This window comes from Triturus cristatus, chromosome 3_1, assembly GCF_964204655.1.
Source record: "Triturus cristatus chromosome 3_1, aTriCri1.1, whole genome shotgun sequence".
Classification (NCBI taxonomy): domain Eukaryota; kingdom Metazoa; phylum Chordata; class Amphibia; order Caudata; family Salamandridae; genus Triturus; species Triturus cristatus.
In genome coordinates, this window is record NC_140583.1 from 1029452066 (window position 1) to 1029474186 (window position 22121).

Sequence of the window (22121 nt, forward strand, 5' to 3'; positions counted from 1 at the left end):
AGCAGAAGCAGGAAGGATCATCTGGGAACAAAAAGAGTTCAATTCCGGGCAAGAGCACCGCTCAGCAGCCTTCACTGGCAACCAGGGGAACCACAGCACCTCGTAATGTCCTGCTTAGTAGCCAGGAACGGGGCGACGCTGTGCAATCTCTGCCGGAAGCGGGCTTTTCCACAGCGCCTTATGGAGCGCTGTTACGCCTCACCACAGTGCCTCTTGGAGAGCGGGAGCAAGAAGCAACGCTGCAGGGGTGGCTCGGACCCCCGAGCACAGCCCCACATCCAGGATCTCTGCAGCGGGGGGCATTTCCATGGTTTGCCCAGAGATCTACTGCCGCCAGGCAGAGAGCCCGGGGTGCGCCACAGGGTATCAGAGAAATTCACCCAGCGGCTGAGGGGACTGGAATTGGTAGCCTCAGATCCACTCTTGAGTCAGAGGCTGTCCCAGGGGAGCATCGTAGCCATAGTAGGTTACCAGGGTAGGTTGCTGGGAAAACAGTTGCATTCCAGTCGAATTCTTCTTTGCGGGGATGTAGAGTAGACCGTTGCATTGCAGTTGCATTCTTCTATGCTGGGATGTTGAGTAGAGGGGTGGATGGGGGGCATAAACAAGGATGTTCACAGCAAAGTCATCCGTTGCCCCGGAGCTTCTTGGTAGTGCTCCAGAATGGCAGCCATCTTAGAAATCTCAATGGAAGTCAAGATGAAAGCCAAGAAAGTCCTTGGGAGGCCGTACTCCTTATGAAATTCTGTTTGGGACAAGAATGTGGGTACCTGATCTCAATTGTGCCAGCACAATGGTGGATGCAAAACCATTTGAACTAAGTGACCGTTTGGCTGTTTTACAGGAACTCAATGAATTCCGAGCACTACAAAGCAACGTGCAAGTCAAACGCACTGCCACTGGGGAAGGAAACCAGTTCCGGCAAGACCTGCCTGGGTCTCGCAGATTGGGGACCTGGTCAGGGAAAAGATCGTGGACAGAAGAGAGTTTGGGCCATCATACAGAACAGCTGTACCTGTCCTGGTGGTAGTAGGAACAAGAACAGTACTACTTTCTCCTCTTGCCAGCAAAAAAGAAAAACGATGTGTCCCCATTGATCTGATAAAACCGCATCATGTGGCCGATTCTCAACGGTAGGCTGCATTGGGTCCTGAGTAGCCACAGATCTCCTCCTGCTACTATACAGCAAGTTCAGATGGAAAGACTGATAACATTTCAAAACTCCACAACACAGAGTGATGGAGCAACAAATAAGGGAGTACAAATCACACCAGTTGAAATTGTAAAGCATCAAGAAGAAACAGCAATGCAAGTTGCAATCTGGACCAACAATGATGTCTACATTAATGTGCCTTCAAACAACACATCTGCCAGTTTTACGAAACCTGCTGAGCTACCAAAGATAGATCGAACTGCGTCTGACTACTTCATCAACTTCGATGATTTTTGAGTTCCAAGTGAACCTGATCAAACAACACTCATTTCCAAAGAAAGAACATTTTCACCAATGTTATCTTTTGCTCAAAAAGCCTTACTTGGTGCCACCTTGGTTGCATATTTGTTCGCAATAGGGGTAGTATATCTGTTAATTTGGATTGGCACAGTGACTGTCTTTTTTCTGCTTCTGAATGAACATTATCTCCCAGAACGCTCTGCAGTACAATCCGTGAACTTGGTCCTGAAACCACATACGTCATCACATTGTGAACAAAGAGACTAGTCCGTGGTGAAAATTACAGCAATTCCAATACCTGATGGTATTGTTTGGGACAAAGTATCATATGATGTATATGGCCCCACTGAACATTTGAAGATTCCACATTTGTTTAAAATCTCTTTAAATGATTTCATTACTAACCCTGGGCGTAGTGGGCGTAGTGGGGCTACGTGGAGCATCGCGTAGTGTGGCCAAATCTACGCACACTCGCGCGCTCCACGTAGCCCCACTACGCGTCTGCCGCCTCCCGCCCACCCTCCTTTTAAAATAAGTTAAACTATGATAATAACATAAAATAAAATGCCTTACCTGCAGCGCGGCGTCCCGGGGCTCCCTCTTCCTCGTTGACAACTTCTTTTCACGAATGCGCATGCGCGGACGCCCGCGCATGCGCATTTCTCGCAAGAAATGCGCAGGCGTCCGAGCATTGCGCATTTGTGAAAAGAAGTTGTTGTCAACGAGGAAGAGGGAGCCCCGGGACGCCGCGCTGCAGGTAAGGCATTTTATTTTATTTTTTTATCACAGTTTACCTTATTTTAAAAGGAGGGCGGGCGGGAGGCGGGCGGCGGGCAGCAGGCAGCTCTGCTTCTCCCTGGCGTGTGCATAGCACTGCCTGCTACACCTACTTCGTAAACCGCGAAGCAGGCAGCGCTACGTACACTCCGTGGGCGAAGCGGAGTACTATGCCCGGGGTAATTCATTACCCTCAGTACACTCTCTGATGATTGGGACATTGAAACGGTAAATACTGGGCTCACAGATTTAGAACAATCTGTAGCGTTTTCTTACTGGGAATTGTATGAAGATACAACTGACTACGATACCATGTTTTGTAACCAGCATTATGGTTGCCATTTTCTGCTTAGGGCAAGGGTACCATGCACTGCTAATATGTACCATCAATGGGAACATTGCCCATCACCACCGAAAGGTAGTTCTGCCACATTCACACAGAAGTTTGCATACTTTTCAGGGTTCAACACATCAGACCCAGAATCGTTTTATTACAAACTTGCAATGACAAATGCAACAGCAAAGAAAATTATGCTGACAAATACTAAGCTGATATGCTCAGCGAACTTTTTCTCCCAACTGTCTATACAGGGTTTCGACTACTGGAGAGACACCATAGACACAAAATCCATCTGAGGGACAAGAGAGTGGCAGGTTCAGTGAACTGAGGCATTATTTGGAGCTTGCCAGATACCAGTACAAATGATTTTCCTGAACAGAACAGTGCAGCAGACTACCTGTTATGGGTTTGCAAAACTTAAAGACCTAAAAACACCGAGCATCCATTTACCAACACCTAGTAAAGGTACTTCAAATAACAAGCTAACAAGTGAAGGGACACATGGTACAAAAACATACAATTCTTCATTTACCGATTGGAAGGGTTGGTTGGTTTGGCCCATTGACACAAATATGTGTAACTCAAGATTCAAGGGTACCACCAAAGGGTTCAGTATCCATAGGCCCGACCCACGCTATGGTACACATAGACGACCCAGGGGTAGTGACTTCCTATAGTGTCTGGAAGATGTGCCTAGATTGGCTAAAAACCTCACCACTATCACAGGTGAACACTTGTCCCTATTGTCTGACAACATGGATCTTAGAGATATCTTGTTAGGTCCCAATAAAACACATAGTAAACGCTTTGTGTATACCATCTACAATGAACTGTGGAAAATCTCCCAAACAGGAAGCTGCTGAGAGACTTCGTGAAATCGATAGAATTAACATAGAAAAGGCTTTAGCTGTGGTAGACAATGGCATGACCACACTCTTGTCTCGTATTTATTTACTGGAGAAGATTGTGTCCTCAACTATCGATATAATGGAACAAGATTTGTCTATTTTACAACATGGGCAATCACAGCTATGCGCTATTATGCTTCTGTGCTGGATGCTTCAATCACTACGTTCTGGCCACGTTCCATGGCGATACATAAAAAAGACAAATATGTTTTCGGCTTACAATCTGACCGACACACAATTGACCATGGCTCACAGAGATGTGAAGTACACCATGCTGCTCATCGAAAAACTAGAGAAGTTACCTTTTACTGTAGCAGAGTCGCCGTCCACAGAATGGGTAATTCATGCCCATATCATACTGCCAATCACAACAATCCAGTTCATATACTGCCTGAGATACTATCCAGTAGGCGGATATGAAGCGTTTAGCGATGGGTATATATGGGAAACCTGGGAGTTACCGTACACATAGGTGCAGGAACAAAGACAAGGAAGTTTTTCTGAGTGGTTCAAACTGCGAAAAGGCCTTAAGTGGGTCTTTAGTGTGTAAAGAAATATCGCTGCAAGGAGCATGTAATGCGTCAATAGCAAACTTGTCCTGATACCTTAAGAGTTCCCCAGCTGCTGTAATTCATCCGGTCTTTGAGTTACTTTCAAATGGGAGTTCCTTGATGTTGAATGACCAAGGCTGCTGTGGAATGACGCCCGGCATTGCTTATCTAGTGACCATCAACTCCAGGGTTGTTTGTTGTAAGCAAGAATTGTTTCCCCCAGCTCGCACAGTTAGGGAGGTACCACTGTGGACTTCAATGAATGTGTCCAACATAGGGTTTGATTCTCTGAGCATACTGTAAGCCATGCTGTTTAAGCATAATGTGGCCTTAACTTCAGCCCGAGAGACTTTTGATCTCCAAATGGCAAGATCTTCGGCAGAGATACAGGCTTTGGTCCGTACGAATTTCCCTCTCCATTTCAGGGAAATGGACCATCGTATCTTTAACATATCTGATACGAGTGGTATTGTACACTTATTTAAGAGCATTGGATCAGGTCTGTTAATCACCTTCTAAACCATTTTCGGAGTAATTCCATCATTTATGCAATCTGTACTAGGAAGCGTTTTTGGAGGGCTTTCTTTGATCCTGCTTTCAGTAGCGGGCATCCTGATTTTACTCCTATTGCTTCACAATGGATGTCAGCATCACTCAGGACATGGAGAGAGCACTGCTGGAGCATAGTTGTCATGAGCGATTGGTGTTATTATTTGGGTTACCTCAGCTTCAGCTGAGTGAGCATTGGTTCCTGTCTTTCAGACCGGCCTGGATTGATTGCTTTCTACCAGTATTCCACTGCCTCTTTTGCGGATTCGGACACGTGTTGGACCTCTGTCTAACACTTCCATTGGTTGCGCCGCTGGACATAGACATGCTCCTGGTGCCTTTTCGGGCCCATGTGCACAGTTGTCCACAGTGTATTCCCATGTCGAAGATGGCGTTCCTAGAGCCTCCATGGGACACTTCAGCTCCTGTTGGACCGGTGAACAGCTGTACAACGGATGTGCACGCATCAGCCTCAGGCGCACAGACATCTACTACTTCTGCTATGGGAAACAGCGATGACCTCCTCTGCTCACTTGATATCATACTAGAGGTATTGGAGGGACTGCCTCCTGTGGATGTCATGTACAGTGATGTTGAGTCTTTAGCGCAGGATTCATAAACAATTTGGCCTTTCCTGTGCTGGGAACTGTTTGGGCAATATTTAAACATGTACCAAATTGAAGGTCAAACACACTTTGTTTTATTCTTCTCCACTCTAGATGAACATAGAGGCGTTCAAGGTGCTCAGAAAAACAAATGACAATATATCCTAATATATAATGGACTTTTTTTTAACGCTTTGTAGGGAAGAATACTTTCATTCTAGACTTTATTTTTTATGAACAGTTTAAAACACTTTTTAAATATGCTTTTAATGTGAAGGATTTTTTGCCCTTTCTGCATTTACTATCATTACCTAGCTGGCCTTGTTGACCTTTTTATGAGGAGTGGGTGTCATGTCCCTTAGGTTAGTTCCATCATGTACATACCGATTACATACTTTGCGTCCCATCCACATGACATAACGGTATTACACAGGTGACCATTTACCCAGTAGCTTACTTCTCTCTCTCTGACATCAAGCCGTTGGTACCATATTTAATCCCTGTACCTGACGTATACAAAACAGATCCCCAGGCATGGTAGACTTATTCTGTACAAAGGTCACCACTTTTTTCATTCATGGCCAACAGCCAGCTGCATATGCTCATGTTTGTTTAGAAAAGGATTATCAGGGGATTAGCGAAATGTTTTCAAAACATATTGATTCTAGAAAAAACCATAGAGTGACCACTTTAGTATAAAAGACTCTCACCCCCCCTTACCAAGACAGAGGAAGAATTCCTTCCAGGCTGGACCGGGACTCTGCAGGCTGATCCTTCAACAAGCAGAGACCTGACATCCCTTGCGGGGTGCCATCCTCGATGCAGAGACGAGGTCCTTCATTCAGAACCATCAGGTGAGGGGTTAGCACTTCCCCGGGGAATTCTTGGCTCAATTAGGTGCCATTAGGACATATCCTAGCACTTATACATACATGCTTTACCTACACCTCTAGGCTAGGCACGGTTAGGTAGGATACGCATTTTAGGAGTATGCCAATGCTACTGTTTTATGTAATATAATTTGTTCATCTTATTAGCACTATGGTAGAAATGTATCTACTTTTTACGATATTGGTACTAGCAATAACATTTGCCTGCTCTTGTCTTTTGATTGTCACAGCTAACATGTTTCATACAAGACTAATGCTTGACCAATACATAATTATTTAAACCATTCTAATCATCATTCTATGTATTCTGAGAAAAGCAAGCATGAGTGACTGAGTGAAAGATACCGTATTGCTTCCATGATACCTGAGGAATAAGGGTTGTCATGTTCAGTGGTTGCCAGAAACTACCTACCACACTGTATAGTACAGGGGGGTTGTAGTGGCATTGTAGAGCTAGCAGGTCTAACGGCTGACTCGTCCTGTGGGGGAGTCCAGAGTCTGTCTTCACACCTAGCCCTCAATTTAGGTCATCCACAATGCGCAGATCCTAGGAACTACACGACAATAGAGAGAGGTAGACAGGCACAGACAGAGGAGCTACATAAAGGACAGACCAAGGACAATTAGCAGATGAGCAGCATCCGGACCTGCTGTTCTGCTCCCTGAAAGAGTTTAAGCTAGGGGTCTGCTTTCAGAGCAAGGTGGGGTGCCATAGCTCATCCATGCTGCCTTGATCCCATTCTAGTGGCAGGTTCATGCAGTGTGGGGTTGAGTTAAAAAAAATGTTTGACAGGGGGAGATTTTCGTTTCCAGTCCTGTCCTTCAGTTGAGAGATCCCAGTAAAGTGGCTTGTTTAGAGGGATTCAGGGGATGAAAGATATAGGTGAGAGAAAGGATCTGAGTGGGAGGGAGACCAAGAGAAAGATGGGAGAAAGGAAATGGAGAGGATAGCAAGAGATGAGTTAGATGTTTAAATGGGAAAGGTGATGGGGAATGAGGAAAAGACACAAGAGAGGGGTCGGCAGGACAGAGAAAAACTCAAGATGTAAAGTGAGGACTTTGATAGAGCAACCTACCAAAGAGAGGAAAGCTTTGGGTACTGTGGTGAGAGTTAGAGGTACTCGTTATAATATACTTCCTCAAGTTCAGTTAGTGATCTCTTGAGTATCCTCCACACTGGGAACCCAGATCTCAACTTAAAAAACATTTGTGCTCAGCGTTGCACTACAATTAAGTATTTTCTACCTTTACTGGGGCAAATCGCTTTAGTTTGTCAAGGACTAGAAAAACTCACTGTTTTAATGAACTTTCATTTATGAAGAAGGAACACGTTGTAGTGAAAGGAGCAATGTATTGCGTGCGACCGAGTGGGGGAAGAGTTTGCGCAGATCACTGCACTGCGATTGGCTGAAGAATCGATACCTAGGGTCAAGTCAATCAAAACCATTGACTGTTAGACCATGGGATGTGGGGCTCATGAAAAAAAACTTTGCAGATAGCTCTTGCATCACATTATGAAAAGTATTCTCACAAAGATGTTATATATTTTATTTCTGCTTGATAAACAGACACAATAATGTGAATAAACACACTAATTATACTGAAAAGTGTAAACAATACAGTATAAGTTAAAATAACAGTTATAATGGTATAAAACCTCATTGACATTTCATATCTTTTATATATCTAATACTGTCCTCCGAAGAATTGTAACACTTGTCTTCCATTAGAAGTATTCAAAATAAACATTCTACAAAATGTTGGCTCAAGAACAGTAATGCTGGACAAAAAATTTCCACATGCATCAAGTCTTCTGGAGCCGATTGTTACATTGAACACATCGAATTTTGGCCATTATTAAAATTCCATTTTGCACAGTTAATATTTCAGTATAAAGCATTAGTTGTTAAAATGTATAGAAATCTGTGCAACTAGTGATCACTAAGTAATTGCAGACAAGGTTGCTTCGTTTTAAAATGTCTATTTATGCATATCCCCCCCACTGTGAACTTCCAAACTGTAGCAGTATATATCTTTCTCAAAACAAATGTATTCTAAGAATCTCGCGAAGTTCAATGTCTGTTTTTCTTGCCAGGAACCACCTCAGTTTCGAAACAAACTTGCAAGATTGGGATGAAATCTCCAGTTCCCAGTGGATACTTCTTAAAAAATGAGTGGAAGCCATCTTTTTGTACCCTCTCTACCAGTACAGCCACAGACATTCAGATGGACAAGTGCCTGCGACATAAGATGGTCTACCTAATGGGAGATTCCACTCTGCGCCAGTGGATAGAGTACTTTGGAAGCATGATGAAGAGTAGGTTTGTCCTTTGTGTTTGAGAGAAGCAGAAATCTCTTTGGGACAATCGCAGATCTCAAAATGCCTTTGTTTATTCCCAGAAATCAATGTTGGTGGACGTGCAGTAGGGTGAAGTGAGTGTCTATGTTCACTCCAAGTCTGATTAATTGTGTTGACATTTCCTGTGTATGGCTTGTGGTAATGTTTGTCTTCAGTCCACAGACACAGGGTGAGGTGGGATTGCTATCGCAAGCTCCACTTCTTCATGGGGCTATGCACAGAGCTGGTGAAGTTAAACATCTGCAGAAGTATATTGGCAAGAGAAATTGACTTCTGATTCAGAATTGTTTAAGATCCCCGGGATCGCTCTCAGAACACACAATAGTCCAAAATTGGCTATGTGCCAGAGGGTACATAAGGACGAGGTCTAGACAAAACACCATAGTAGCTGATAGGAGATCAGGTCAACGGTCAAAGCTGTGATCCACTTTATATGAAGCCATGTGGAGCCATGTTAAGTTTAAGCTTAATAGCGGGACCCTTAGAGTTGCATGCAGTCCTCCATGCAGCTCCAAGTGCGTAAGGCCTCTCAAGTTAGACACTCTTACAATGCGCAGAATCTCTTTTTGGTGGGTGGCACTACGTAAACCAGGAGAGGGGTCACAGATCACCCTGTAGTTGCCAGGATCCTCTGTGTAGGCCCACATTTACACAGGACGTTTTCTGACTAGGAGGGTGGTTGCTGGTCATACTGTGTGCTCACGAGATAAAAGTACCTCCATCCTATGGGAAAGGCAAACAAGATTCTCTTTGAAGCAAAAGAAAATCAAAGAGTGTTCCTCCACATTGACTATAAGGTATCCCAAAATCACTGTTACTCGGATATGAAATTAAAAAATACCCTTTGCACCTGGGAAAGACCCAATTCCCAGGCCAAACTAGAAGCAGAGATTGCCCAATTCCTAACCCGCGTAGTCTGCCGCTAAGAGAGGATCCTCAATACTAATGTTTAGTTAGGAGAAAACATAAAAATTCTCCCTGGTCTTCGGGAACATTTCCATCAACCTGTACCGGAGTCATCCTAATGGCAGCTTAATCCTACCACTGGATTATGAAGGGTGATCAGCTTTCCAAGGTCTATTTTTTAGGGATGAACTAATCCCAAAATTTCAAAAAGATATTCCTACGTTACTATGGACTGGACAAATATAAACAGGAGGATGTCCTTATCTTTTAAGGTGCTGGAAAGAAATGCATGTAAAAAGATTTCAGCAATGGGTCCTAACGATCAGGGGCATAATTTGGTCAGTATGATTAGTGCGAGGGAGTGTGAGTTTATGATTTTGTGACATTCACGCTGGGACATCTTGTTAACATTATATGAGCAGCAGGACATACGGGGGTCTTAATGTCTTAAAGAGTAGTAGAGAGAGGAGTGCGAATTGTTTGGGGTACTTAAAATGCAATATTTGTTAAACTAATCAACATTTTTAAAGGATATCAAAACATAGGCAAGAGAGTGTGTGTTTTTGTCAGTGTGGGCATTTAAAAATCCCAGGTAAAATCTGGCAGACACTTCACATTACCTGACTGAAAGAACTTGTACTCAACTATTTTCTACAGAATACATTTTTTTAGAAGGGTGTAATACCCCAAACCACCCTCCTGGAGGTACACCCCTGCTAACAATTGAAGGAAAAAAACAAAGCTTCAACACAGCTCCTCACACTAAAGAAATCAATTCCAGACTCTGCAGAAGGTAATTTACAACTCACCTCACAAACTGACAAAGCACATAGATAAAAGTCACACAAATGATAGAAAGGCAACCTCATCAGGCATCCCGTGCCTTCTCTCACATTTGCAGGGTAGGGGGATCCAGCCACACCCATGGCAGCCCACATGCATATTAAATACTAATCCAAATGAAATCACAATACCACTCATAGGCATTTCCAATAAACCATTTTTTATCTGATAAGATAAATTATAAGAGACTTTTAAGACCCCCGTCAATGGTAGGAGTGAATTTCTGCTTCTAACAGAAGATATGATCCTCTGGGTTTGGTTCCTCCATTCGGTGAGGGAATTACATTGTTCTCATGCCAGAATATATGATCATCTGGATTCTCCTGCTTGAGCTGCTGTCATTTGTTGTCACTATATTCGCTATGCTCTTGTCCTGTGACTGCATGGTCACTTGCTGGGCCAACACTGAATTGGCACTCAGAGTTGGGTCTTGAATCATTGTCTTCACATTGTGCATGTGCAGGGCATTGGCAGGTTGTAGAATTTGAGAACCTTGATTTTGTGGGTATGAACATTTCAAGTGAACATTATTGGTCCAGGTTTACATTCAATGGCATGATGTTTAATACACATGTCGTTTACTGCACTTGTAAATATCATGTAAAGTTATGACATGATGTTCATTTTGTCCTCACTTGCCTTGCAGGTACATTTCTGTAAGTCTTGCCCCATCTTAGACCTTTCTGTGGGGATATTTTCTGAAAAGAATCTAGCACCTTTCCATCAGGCACCAGATAACATACAATCCCAGCTGCATATCACAAATCCAGGTTTTGCTGATTGCAAATAAATATTGCCATGCCTTGTTCATCTGTCTGTCACAAAGTGAATGTAAAAAGAACAGATGATGGACGGAATGCCAAACAAACCAAACAATCAGCCCCAGTCACAGATCTGGGTTAAATCCATTGTTGTTTTAGCTCGCCATGACATTCCAGTTTGTACCCAGCCATATGCAAATTAGTGTTGACCAAACTGCCAGGCTAAGTCCTCCCTGGACCGTAAAAATAGCATCCTGGGACCGGTTTCAGGGTAGCACCCTTTATCAGTGAGGCTAGCTCAAATTCTGTGGCATGGGGAGCACAGGGCCCACGCCAGGGCATACCCTGCCCACTAGGGCAACAAATGCAAAAAGAACAGATGATGGACAGAATGTTGACTAAAACAAACATTCACCCTCAGTCTCGGATCGGGGTTAAATCCATTGTTTTTTTTCTCACTGTTCCGTTCCAGTTTGGACCCAGACATATGCAAATCATTCTTGACCTTTCACCCCGTAGGGAACAGTCCGGCCTGAACTGCCAAGCCAGATCCTCTCTGGACCGAAGACAAGCATCCCGGGACCAGTTTCAGAATATCACCCCATATCTGCCAGGCTTGCTTGAATCAAGTGGCATGGCGAGCCAAGGCCCACGTCTGGGCATACCCATCCCACGTAGACTGACAAATGCAAAAACTACAGATGGACAGAACGCTGAGCAAATAAAACTTTCACCCCCATCACATATCTGGGTTAAATCCATGGTTTTTTTTGCTCGCTACGCCATTCCAGTTTGGAGCCACCCATACACAAATCAGTCTTGACCCTGCTCCCCATGGGAACAGTCAAGCCAGAACTGGCAGGCTAAGTTCTCTCTGGACCAGAAACAAGCATCCTGGGACCAGTTTCGGTGTATCACCCCTGATCAGCAAGGCTAGCTTGAATCTGGTGGCATAGCGAGCACGGGACCTACTTCTGGGTGTACCCTTCCCACTTAGGGCAAAAAATGCAAAAAGAACAGATGATGAACGAAAGGCTGAACAAATCAATCATTCACCCCAGTCACAGATCTGGGTTAAATTCACTGTTTATTTGCTTGCCTCGCCATTCCAGTTTGGAGCCAGACATATGCAAATCAGTCTTGACCCTACTCCCCATGGGAACAGTCCAGTCCAAACTGCCAGGCCAAGCCCTCCGTGGACCGGAAAAAAGCATCCTGTGACCGGTTTTGAGGTATCACCCCTCATCAGCCATTCTAGCTTGAATCTGGTGGCAGAGTGAAGGCAAGCAAGCAAAGATCTTCTGTAAGTTAGGCAATACTGGCAGTGTTGAAATGCCCTCCAACACTCACTCCCACCCAATTATCTCAAAATGTATGCGAATGCAGAAACTATATGTAATTTATCAGAAAACAACCAATGGCAATCTTTGTTCGTGCAAAACCAAATGCATTTTTCCATTTACCCTCTCCAAGTGAGTCTGAGCCAAAGCTGCTGAGGCCTTACTTCCCAGACTGGACCTACCAGACACCCTTACCTTAAGCAGTCACTAATCTATTTCCTCATTAGAGTGGTAGGGGACTCCTGGAAAAAAAAATCAAAGTACGGTGAAATATAATGTGTAGTTTTAGACACGTCAGCCTTAGGATGGTTTCTCCCCCAAACATTTTTGCCTATGTACCTAAAATTTTGGTGCCGAAATTAGTTTCTGTTGGCATTAGGACTCTTTGCACTTTACCACTGCTAGCCATTGCAAAAGAGCGAGTGCCCACTCCCCTAAACATTATTTATTTGGTTTACACATGATGACATATTTAATTTACTCATAAAGCCCATATAAAGTGGTATACGAAATACCCAGGGCCAGTAAATGAAATGCTACGAGTAGGCCTGCAGCACTTATTCTGCCACCCACTTAGGTAGCACCTCACATGTCCCAAACCTGCCATTTCAGCCTGAATGCAATTTTAAAATCCCCTTTTATGCATATGTCACCCCTAAAGTAGTCCCTGGGTTCTAGCTATTCCAGAGGGCTGGGTGCATAGTAATTGAAAGGTTGGACATGTACTTTTAAGATTTACCCGCCCTGGTAGTGAAAAACTCCTAAATGTGTTTTTTACTACTGTGAGGCCTGCCTGCCCCATAGGATAACATTGGGTTACCTTATTACATATAATAAGTGCTAACCTTTAATTGGGACCAGGCAGCCAGTTCACGTTTGGTAACAATAACATTGTAAAGAAAAATCCTCTTTAATGGTAAAGTCAGATTTTTAATTACAATTTTGAAAATGCAACATTTAGAAAGTTGGCATTTTCCTGCCCTTTTCCCATTTATGTCTGCAGCTTGTCTTGGGTCACATGGCTGGGTGTAACTGGCAGTTAGACATTGTGAATTCCTCCCAGACAATCACACAATAGAGGGATTAGGTGTGCCTGAATGGGCCATCTGCTGGCAGAATCGAGAGCGGAGCTGAGCACAACCCCGCTTACAACTGAATAGGGTGTGCTCTGCCTTTACTCAAAGGGCCTATCACCTCCACATTGTCGCTGCAGCCTCCACATTGTCGCTGCAGCTAGCTTGGAGCCAGGGCAGGGGAGTCAGGAAATTCCGTGCACTTCAAAGAACTTTTCTAGAAGCTTCTCCCACCTTTCACAGGAAGGGCACCAGGGTATAAATATAGGACTTCAGATTCACTCCTTAGTTCACACCTGGACCTGTGGAAGGTCTCTTCGACCCAAGGGTCCCGGATGACGACACTCTCTCCTTGGATAACTTGTGCAGACTCTCCAGCTGAACTTTACGTTCTCTGAACATTTTTCTTAAACTGACCGGGCCCAATCAACTTCTTGTATCCGTACAGCTTTCTATTGCGGTCATCCACATATTTCAACATTGACCCTGTCTTGCACGACTATATGTCAGCAGTTGGCACTTTGATCATTTAGGTGCTAGTTTTTAGTAAAAACTTTAAAAATTTATTACTCTGGTTCACTGATTGGATCCTTGTTTTGGTGTCAACTAATTAGTTAAACTTTACTCCAACAACCCAATTTGTCACATGGTATTGTAGTGATAATCAAGACCACTTTCCAAGATGGTTGCAAGATGGGATTGGTGACATTGTGATTTATAGATAGAAGTAAGAGGTCCACATCCTAGTAGGTTGTAGCAGCAGGTGGTAGTGCCTTCATGGCTACAGAAGAACTTCTCCCTAATGTTCTTTGGTCTCTAAGCTCTCAAGATCTGACCCTTCTGTAAAAACATCATCCTTCATACCATCCTCAAAAGGCCCTCATTAGCCTCTGCACACCTGCAAGGATTACAAACCCAATAGCTCTTCAGTCACTTTTCACCACACTCAGTGAAGTCTACCTCCTTCTAACTGCCGGCTCTTGTTAAAATATTTTAGCTACTGATACTTTTCAATCTGGACTGCAGTGTTGTACAGCTTCTTTCCACCAATGACATTTTATCAGTGATGCTATTTAGATGCTCAATGAACTTTCACTTGAAGACTCTCTTCCTGATTTACTACCTGTAGGAAATTGGGTTGTTGGTTGGGGGAGTGTGAACGCTTCTCAATTAACATCTACAATCACTGTCATGGCGAACCACAAAAAGTCATTAAATTAACCTGTGCTTAACTCTCTGGTAACTTGGCATGAAAGTAGTCAAGCTTAACTTAGGGGCAATGTGTAAAGTATTGATTGCAGCACAAACACAGTAATAAAGCAAAAGCAATATGGAAAAATAGGGTAAAATTTAATAATAAAATGAAACCAAAATGACAAAAATCCAATCTGTAGAACTGAAGATTTCAAGTTCAAAGTTTAGGTAAGTATAGCACCTAAAAGCACAGAGTGCCATTCGCGGTTATCTGGTAGTGCTAGACTGGGGGAAAGTCACAAGTTCAGGCTGACCACGATGGATTGTGAGCCAGATACAGGGACTAGGTTGCAGTGTTGAGTGTTGTGTGATCTTGTTGTGTGATCTTGTGCAGTAGGACCCTTGTGGTCCTAGGTTGACTCCTTACAAAGTTATGTAATCAGTTGGGAGGTATTAGGGTGTGTCTAAGTGTGGTCAATAAAGTCTATAACGCACTTAACAGTTACATATCGAATAATAATGACATGTATTACAGAGCTCCATGTGTGGCATAGTTTTTTGTGTACTCCAGAGTTGGGGTGGTTGCTACAACTGGCGACAAGTGGATGATACCTGCCTCGAAGAAACAAGACTGCTCTCACTGACAGTTTGACGAGGTCCAGCAAAGTACTTGTGCATGCCATGAGCACTAAGGAAGCAAGCTACAGTTGGCGTATGTGGAGTCAAAGCACCGCTCTAGCTAGTACAAGGCCCTCGAAGAAGATGAAGGCCCTACAGACTACCTCCGTCAGAGAGTCCACCAAAATCCTCCTGGTAAGGCCAAAAGAAGACAAAAGTAGCACAGAGCCACCATTAATACAAAACAGAAACACTTAAGGCAGCTACAGCCAGGTATGAAGAAGCACTAAAGACAACAGCTAGGTTGGAAGCTAGGTGGAAGCAATGGAAGAAGAGACAACCAGGCACAAAGAAATGCTGAAGGCAGAGGCAATCAGGTACAAGAAGCAAAAGTGTACTCACCGGCGAAAAGCAGACAGCGCAGTACCACCACAAAAAATCCAGAGAGACAACTCAGTCGCAAATACGGGTGTTGTGCTTACAAAGCCATTGGTTCATGCAGAAACTACCAAAAAGGCAGCTCGGGGCATACAGCACAACTCAAAAGGTCTTCAAGAAATTGAAGTTCTCAAATGGCCGCAGAAAAGAATGCCAAATATGATGCTGCTGCGATCTTGAAAGAATGTATGACGTTACAATGCATACATTTACAACGCATGCCTTTACAATGCAGTTTTCACATTGCAACATCCTTTACAATGCACACATTTACATCGCATGCCACTACAACAATTTTTTTTAAACTACACTTACAACACATTTCATTACATTGCATCATACCTTTACAATGCATACCATTACAACGCATACCATTACATTGCATTTAAGGTAAGTGTTGGATAGTGTAGGGGTAAAAATTACTATTCTAACTCCAGGGGGTGCAACAGTAGGGTAAGTGTTGGATAGCGTAGGGGTAAAAATTACTATTCTGACTCCAGGGGGTGCAACAGTAGGGTAAGTGTTGGATAGTGTAAGGGCAAAAAATACTATTCTAACTCCAGGGGGTGCAACAGTAGGGTAAGTGTTGGATAGTGTAGGGGTACAATGCATTGTAATGGTATGCGTTGTAATGACATGTGATGTAATGCCTGCATTGTAGTGACATGCGTTGTAGTGTCATGTGTTGTAGTGTCATGCAATGTAATGGCTGCGTTGTAGTGACATGCGTTGTAAAGGATGTCGCGATGTAATGACTGTGTTGTAAATGTAGTGCGATGTAATGACTGCATTGTAGAGGTTGTTTTCCTTGTTGAAATGACCCCCACTATTCGATACTGCCAAAAAGCTGAATATTTGCATCAGATGGACTGCATGGATCAAAATGTTTGCTGACTTCATAGATGCTAAAGAAGAAGTAGATACCAAAAAGATCATTAAATACTTATAGAACTTTGCAGGTGATGGTGTGAAAGGCGTGTTAAAGAAAATATTGCAAGCACACCAGATCTCATACTGTCAAATCAAGGAAACGTTGGAAGCCAAGTTTAATCCAATGCAGAATGTCGACTATGAAAGATACATGTTCAACCAGGCAGGAAAGCAACCTGGTGAAGTGATGAATGAGTTTTGATACCCTCATCAAGCATTGAAAATTCTGTGAATTCAATGAGGAAGAAGCCATGCATCTCAGAGTCATTATTCATTACCTCTCTGATTCAATCAGACAGCACGTGCTGAGTGAGATGGTCAGTCTAGAAAAGGTACTCATGGCTGCGAGAGCTGAGGAACGTGCAGATTGACAGGCTGCTGATATGGAACCTAGAGCATCCCAGAATGAACCAGCGTTGATCATGAAAAGTAAGCAGAAACACTGAGTGGAGGCCCAGAAGACAGTGACTCAGAAGAAAAATAAATTGTGTTTCTGATGCGGATTTTCGTCACCACACATAGGTAAATGTCCAGCCATTGGACCGACATGCAAAGGCTATGAGAGAGAAAACCATTTCATAAGGGTATGCAAAGCTGAAGAGAAGCCAAGTACGCCACTACAAAAAGAGAAAAAGGCCGCCAGAAATTTCCAGAAGCATTTTAGGTACGCACATAAACCAATTGAGTAAAGTAGAGATTAAACTAAGTAAATCGTCATCTTCCAAAGACTCTTCAGCATCATCATCAAGCAACAGTGAAGATGGGTGTGCAATGGCGATGTCCACCACGAAAAAACATGCGCATGTAGGATTGGCTTCTTGCAAAGAACACAAGTCAAAGAGAGATCGCCATGTGGAAGGACCCAACTCATTTGGCCGATGCTCCAAGATCCAGCTACAGGTGAATGGCTGCCCTATAACTTCCCTTATAGACAGTGGTGCGTCGATCAATATCCTACCAGCAAAAAATACAACAAACTGTCTCCGGTACCACGTCTAACGCCATCTAAAACAAATGTGTATTTGTGGGGTGCTTCTACTCTATTGCAAAGTCAAGGGACATTTATAGGGACCATGTGGCATAAGAAAACAACAGTACAAGCACCAATTCCTGTTCTACAATGTAATTCATTAAGTGCATGTCTACTCAGTTTCAGCATTGATGCGGACATGGGACTGATATTCATTAACCTCAATGCACATTCTGAAATAGTAAGTCAATTCCCGTAATTATTTCATGGACTAGGGAAACTTAAGACAATGAAGGTGCAACATCACATTATTATTATTATTTTTTTAACTTCTTTTTATTAAACAAACATCAGTGATATTGTACAACATTGCTTCACCCATTATTTGATTGTACATGCGCACTTCTCCTTACATCAGATTCTGCAGTCCAATGTTACGGCAATTTTCATGTATCAGCAAACAACCCTAGGAAAGTTCGAAGCCTATGTAACCCCAGGTCAGCCCCCTACCCCTCACCTTAGTATTCTAACTTCCCTCAAGGGTTTCTGTACGTGTCCCAATGGCTCCATACTTTTTTCCCATTTTTTTGGGCAACCTCTACTCTCATATATTGTTTTCTCAGCTGCACAGCACCAGTCCATATCTATTTTCCTTTGCTCTAACGTCGGTGGTTGAGTGGCTCCCCATGCCCCAGCTATATTCCTTTTGGCCACTATTGCCGCCACCAGTAGCCAAATTATAGGGTATTTTGGCCACGTTTGGTTCCCTGAGACACAAAATATATGCCACCTGACCTCAGCAGGAACTGTCTGCCTGATAACCTCCGACATTACCCACGTTACCTTCCCCCAGAACCTTTGTATTACCGGGCAGTCCCAAATTATATGAAAAATTGTGCCTCTCTGCTCACACCCCCATTGACAGCCCTCCGTAAGAGTGCGTCCCAACTTATGCATAAGTGTGCTGGTGGAGTATGACCTAGGAAGGATTCTTAACTGTATTAGTCGGAATCTAGCTCTAATTGCTACTTCTCTAAGGCTTTGCACAACCTCCGCCCAGTCATCGTCTTCTAATAACCCAACGTCAGACTCCTATGCCTCCCGTAGTTTGAGTAGATCTGGGGAGTTATTGATAATCTTCCTATATGTGCAGGATAGTGCCTTTTCCGGGATTGGGTGCAAAATTAGCCTGTCCTCCAACGGGCTATATTCAAGGAGTTGTTCCCCTTCTTTGATATGTCTACGTGCGTGTCCCAATTGCAAATAGCGATACCGTTCCGTGTCTGCTAATTGATACTCTTTTTGGAGATCGGGGCACGAGATTAACACATGGCCCCTCCATACATCTCCCAGGTGTACTATATCAATCAGTTTCCACTTACTAAAACCTTGCAGTTTGCCTACCTCCCGAAACATAGCGCTATCCCACAGCAGGGTTCTTTCTGTCAGTCTGTTGTCCCATGCCAAGAATCTATTGGCCCTTATCCACACATCCAACACTGTCTTAGTATGTGGCGGCATATTTCCTCTTCCTGTCTGTCCATACAGTGCTCCTGTGTACCCTCTGGCCCCCATCACCCAATGGTCTACACAATACTCCGGGTCATTTCTGTCTGCAAATATCCAATCATTGATCGTCATCAGATGTGATGCCCAATAGTATTTCTGGAGGTCTGGAATAGCCAAGCCGCCTTCATACACTCCACTCTGTAGTTTGGCAAGTGCTATTCTTGCACCTCCTCCATCCCACAGCAGCTTCCTCAACTTGTTTTCCACTTCTCTAAATAATTTGTTGGGTATGGGACATGGGGTGTTATGCAGAATGTACAACATTCTTGGCAGCCACATCATTTTAAACAGCACTGTTCTCCCCATCAGGGATATCAGCAAAGTCCTCCAGTGGGCGACATCTCGCTTTAGGCATTCTAACTGTGGCTGTAGATTTCCTACCAGAATTCCCGTATCTGTTTTGGTAATCAGTATGCCCAGATATTTAAAGGTATATTTGACCTGGAGTTTAATTTCCTTATCGATCACCAGTGGCAGCCCGTTTGATAACAACTACAAGAGAAATTTATCCCAGGTAGTCTGGTACCCCGAGTACCCCCAAATAGTTTGAAGATCTGTAGTAACCGGTTTACTGTGAATAATGGTCTCGTCGCACACAGGAGGACATCATCTGCTTTTAACGATATTCTCTCTTCCCATTATTCCCCCCAGGGATTCCAGATATCACTGGACCCCCCCTCACCCACACCACCAGCATCTCCAGCGCCTGTGCAAATAGAACTGGGGATAGAGGGCACCCCTGTCTCGTTCCCTTGTGAAGGGCAAAGGAGCGGGAAACTGTATTGTTCATTCTCACCCTGGCCAAGGGATTCTTATAGAGCAATTAAATTCAAGATTGAAATCGAGGACGGAAACCGAATCGTCCCAAAACCTTGAACAGATAGTGCCATTCAATACTGTTGAACACCATGCGAGCGTCAAGGGACAATAGTGCTGCTTCCACCCCTGGATTGGACTTTATTAAGTGCATCACCCCATATAGGTGTCTGAGATTAAGCCTGGTACTCCGGTGAGGCATAAAACCAGACTGGTCTGGGTCTATTAAAGTTGTGATTGGTACCAGGAGGCGATTCAACAATACCGTAGCCAGTATTTTGACTTACATGTTCAGTAAGGATATCGGCCGATATGAGCCGCCTTGGTCTGCGGTTTGCCCGCCTTGGGGATAACAACAATGGTTGCCTTTCACTGATGTATTGGTAGACTCCCCTCTTCCCTTGCCTCATTAAACATATCCAGTAGGTACGGGGCCACCACACTCGCCGTGCATTTGAATAGTTCCACAGGAAGCCCATTTGGTCCCAGTGCCTTCCCTGCCTGTAGGTCTTGTATGGCACCTATTATTTCTTCAGTGGTTATGGCTTTCTCTATGTCCTCCATATCCTTGTCAGACACCGGGAATCTCATTTCAGTTAGCAATTCCCTACAGTCCATCTCTGACCTGTCAGGGGTGGATGTTTATACCTCTGCAAAGACCCGCACCATGTACTCCCCAGTAGTGCACCTTTTTTCCCCCGTTTATCACGAAGTTCTGCTACCCAATTTCTGTCCCTGTCTCTCTTTTCTAACCAGGCAATCATTTTGTTGGCCTTATCCCCCAGATCATACACTCGTCTTTGTGTGGCCGGTGCTGCCGATCTTGCGTCGTCATTTACCAGATCTCGCAGATCCTGCCTCTTGAGGTCTAGTCTGTGCGCCAGTGCTTGGTCAGCTCTTCCTCCCTCTATGAAACTTGCCTCCATCTCCACCACTGCCGTTCTAGTCTGTCCCACTGCAGCCTTTTTCCCTTGTTCTTGCCACCTATTCTGGCCTGGACATGCCCTCTTATGACGGATTTAAATGCTTCACACAAGGTGCTGGCTGAGTCGACCGTACCCTTGTTCTCCTGGAAATAAAGTTGCACCCACTCACTAACTTTGTCAGTATCCTACTTATTTTTAAAGAACCACGAATTTAGTCTAAGTGATAGAGTATTGGATTGTGTCGGCCCATGAACCATCACCGCCACCGGAGAATGGTCTGAGATACCTCGTGGACCAATTTGGGTATTAGAGAACCCCCCCCTGTGCGTATATATGTCATCTAATCGAGAGTAACTACGGTGCGCAGCTGAGTAAAAAGTGTACTGGTGCATTCCTGGATTATGTAGCCGCCAAAGGACCACCAAGCCCATAGACTCCACAAAAGCTCGAAGTGGCTCCACCCCTCTCTCTCTAGTTGTCTCAGTTTCCCTGTCCAGCCCTGGGTCGATAGTAGAGTTCATGTCCCCTCCCAACATCAGCAGCCCAGATGGGAGATCGATCTGTAGGGCCCTCAGCACTGTGCACGTCTCCGACGGCATGGCTGGCGGAATTAACTTGAGACAATATTAATAGCTTGTCCCTTTCCCCGTAAGGGCCACAGACCTTCTCAGGGGGTCGTTCCAAATCTTCTCTTCTACTAGTGGGAGACCCGTCTTAATGAGTATTTCCACTCCTCTTGATCCGGATGTGTAACCGGCACGGCAGACTAGTTTGTATCTGTATCATCTAGTGCTTGGTATTTATTGCCCTTCAGGTGGGTTTCTTGAAGCAGTACCACATCTGGGGAGTGTCGATGTAAATACTGTAACACTATCATGCATTTAATATGATTACAGAAACCATTCACATTCCAAGACATGACTTTAAGGCTAGTAGTCCCTCGATGCCCTCCTTGATGCCTCCCTGTCACGTTCTGACCCTTTCCCTGTATTGTCACAGCCCCTGTAGACGCTGCCTGTTTTGGATTCCCCATCACACAATCGGCATGCTGTACTAACATCTTAAACTGACATTTCAATAGTGAATAACAACCAGCATCATAATAGAAACCTAGTAAGCACAACATTCCCGCAATGCATCTACCCCCCTCTCTGATACCCTGCTGGTGGATGTAACAACCCACACCTCCCCAACTCGCAGAGTGCCTGTCGTCCCAAACCTGGTAACTATATTGGGGTTGGCCGGTGCCAAACTGTAGGAGCGCCCCTCCAGGTAACTTAGGATGCCTGTTGTAGTCCTGTAACA

The 22121-nt window shown here is 44.2% G+C and overlaps 1 protein-coding gene across 2 annotated transcripts in view; it reads left to right on the top strand.

Annotated features, from left to right (window-relative positions):
* LOC146861440 (NXPE family member 1-like) overlaps nt 1-22121 on the top strand; it is a 739873-nt gene that overhangs the window by 712836 nt on the left and 4916 nt on the right. For both annotated transcript variants that reach the window (XM_085645734.1, XM_085645736.1), the window contains one exon: nt 8169-8390. In XM_085645734.1, coding sequence (XP_085501860.1) covers nt 8169-8390 — 222 coding nt within the window. The remainder of the gene's footprint in view (nt 1-8168; nt 8391-22121) is intronic.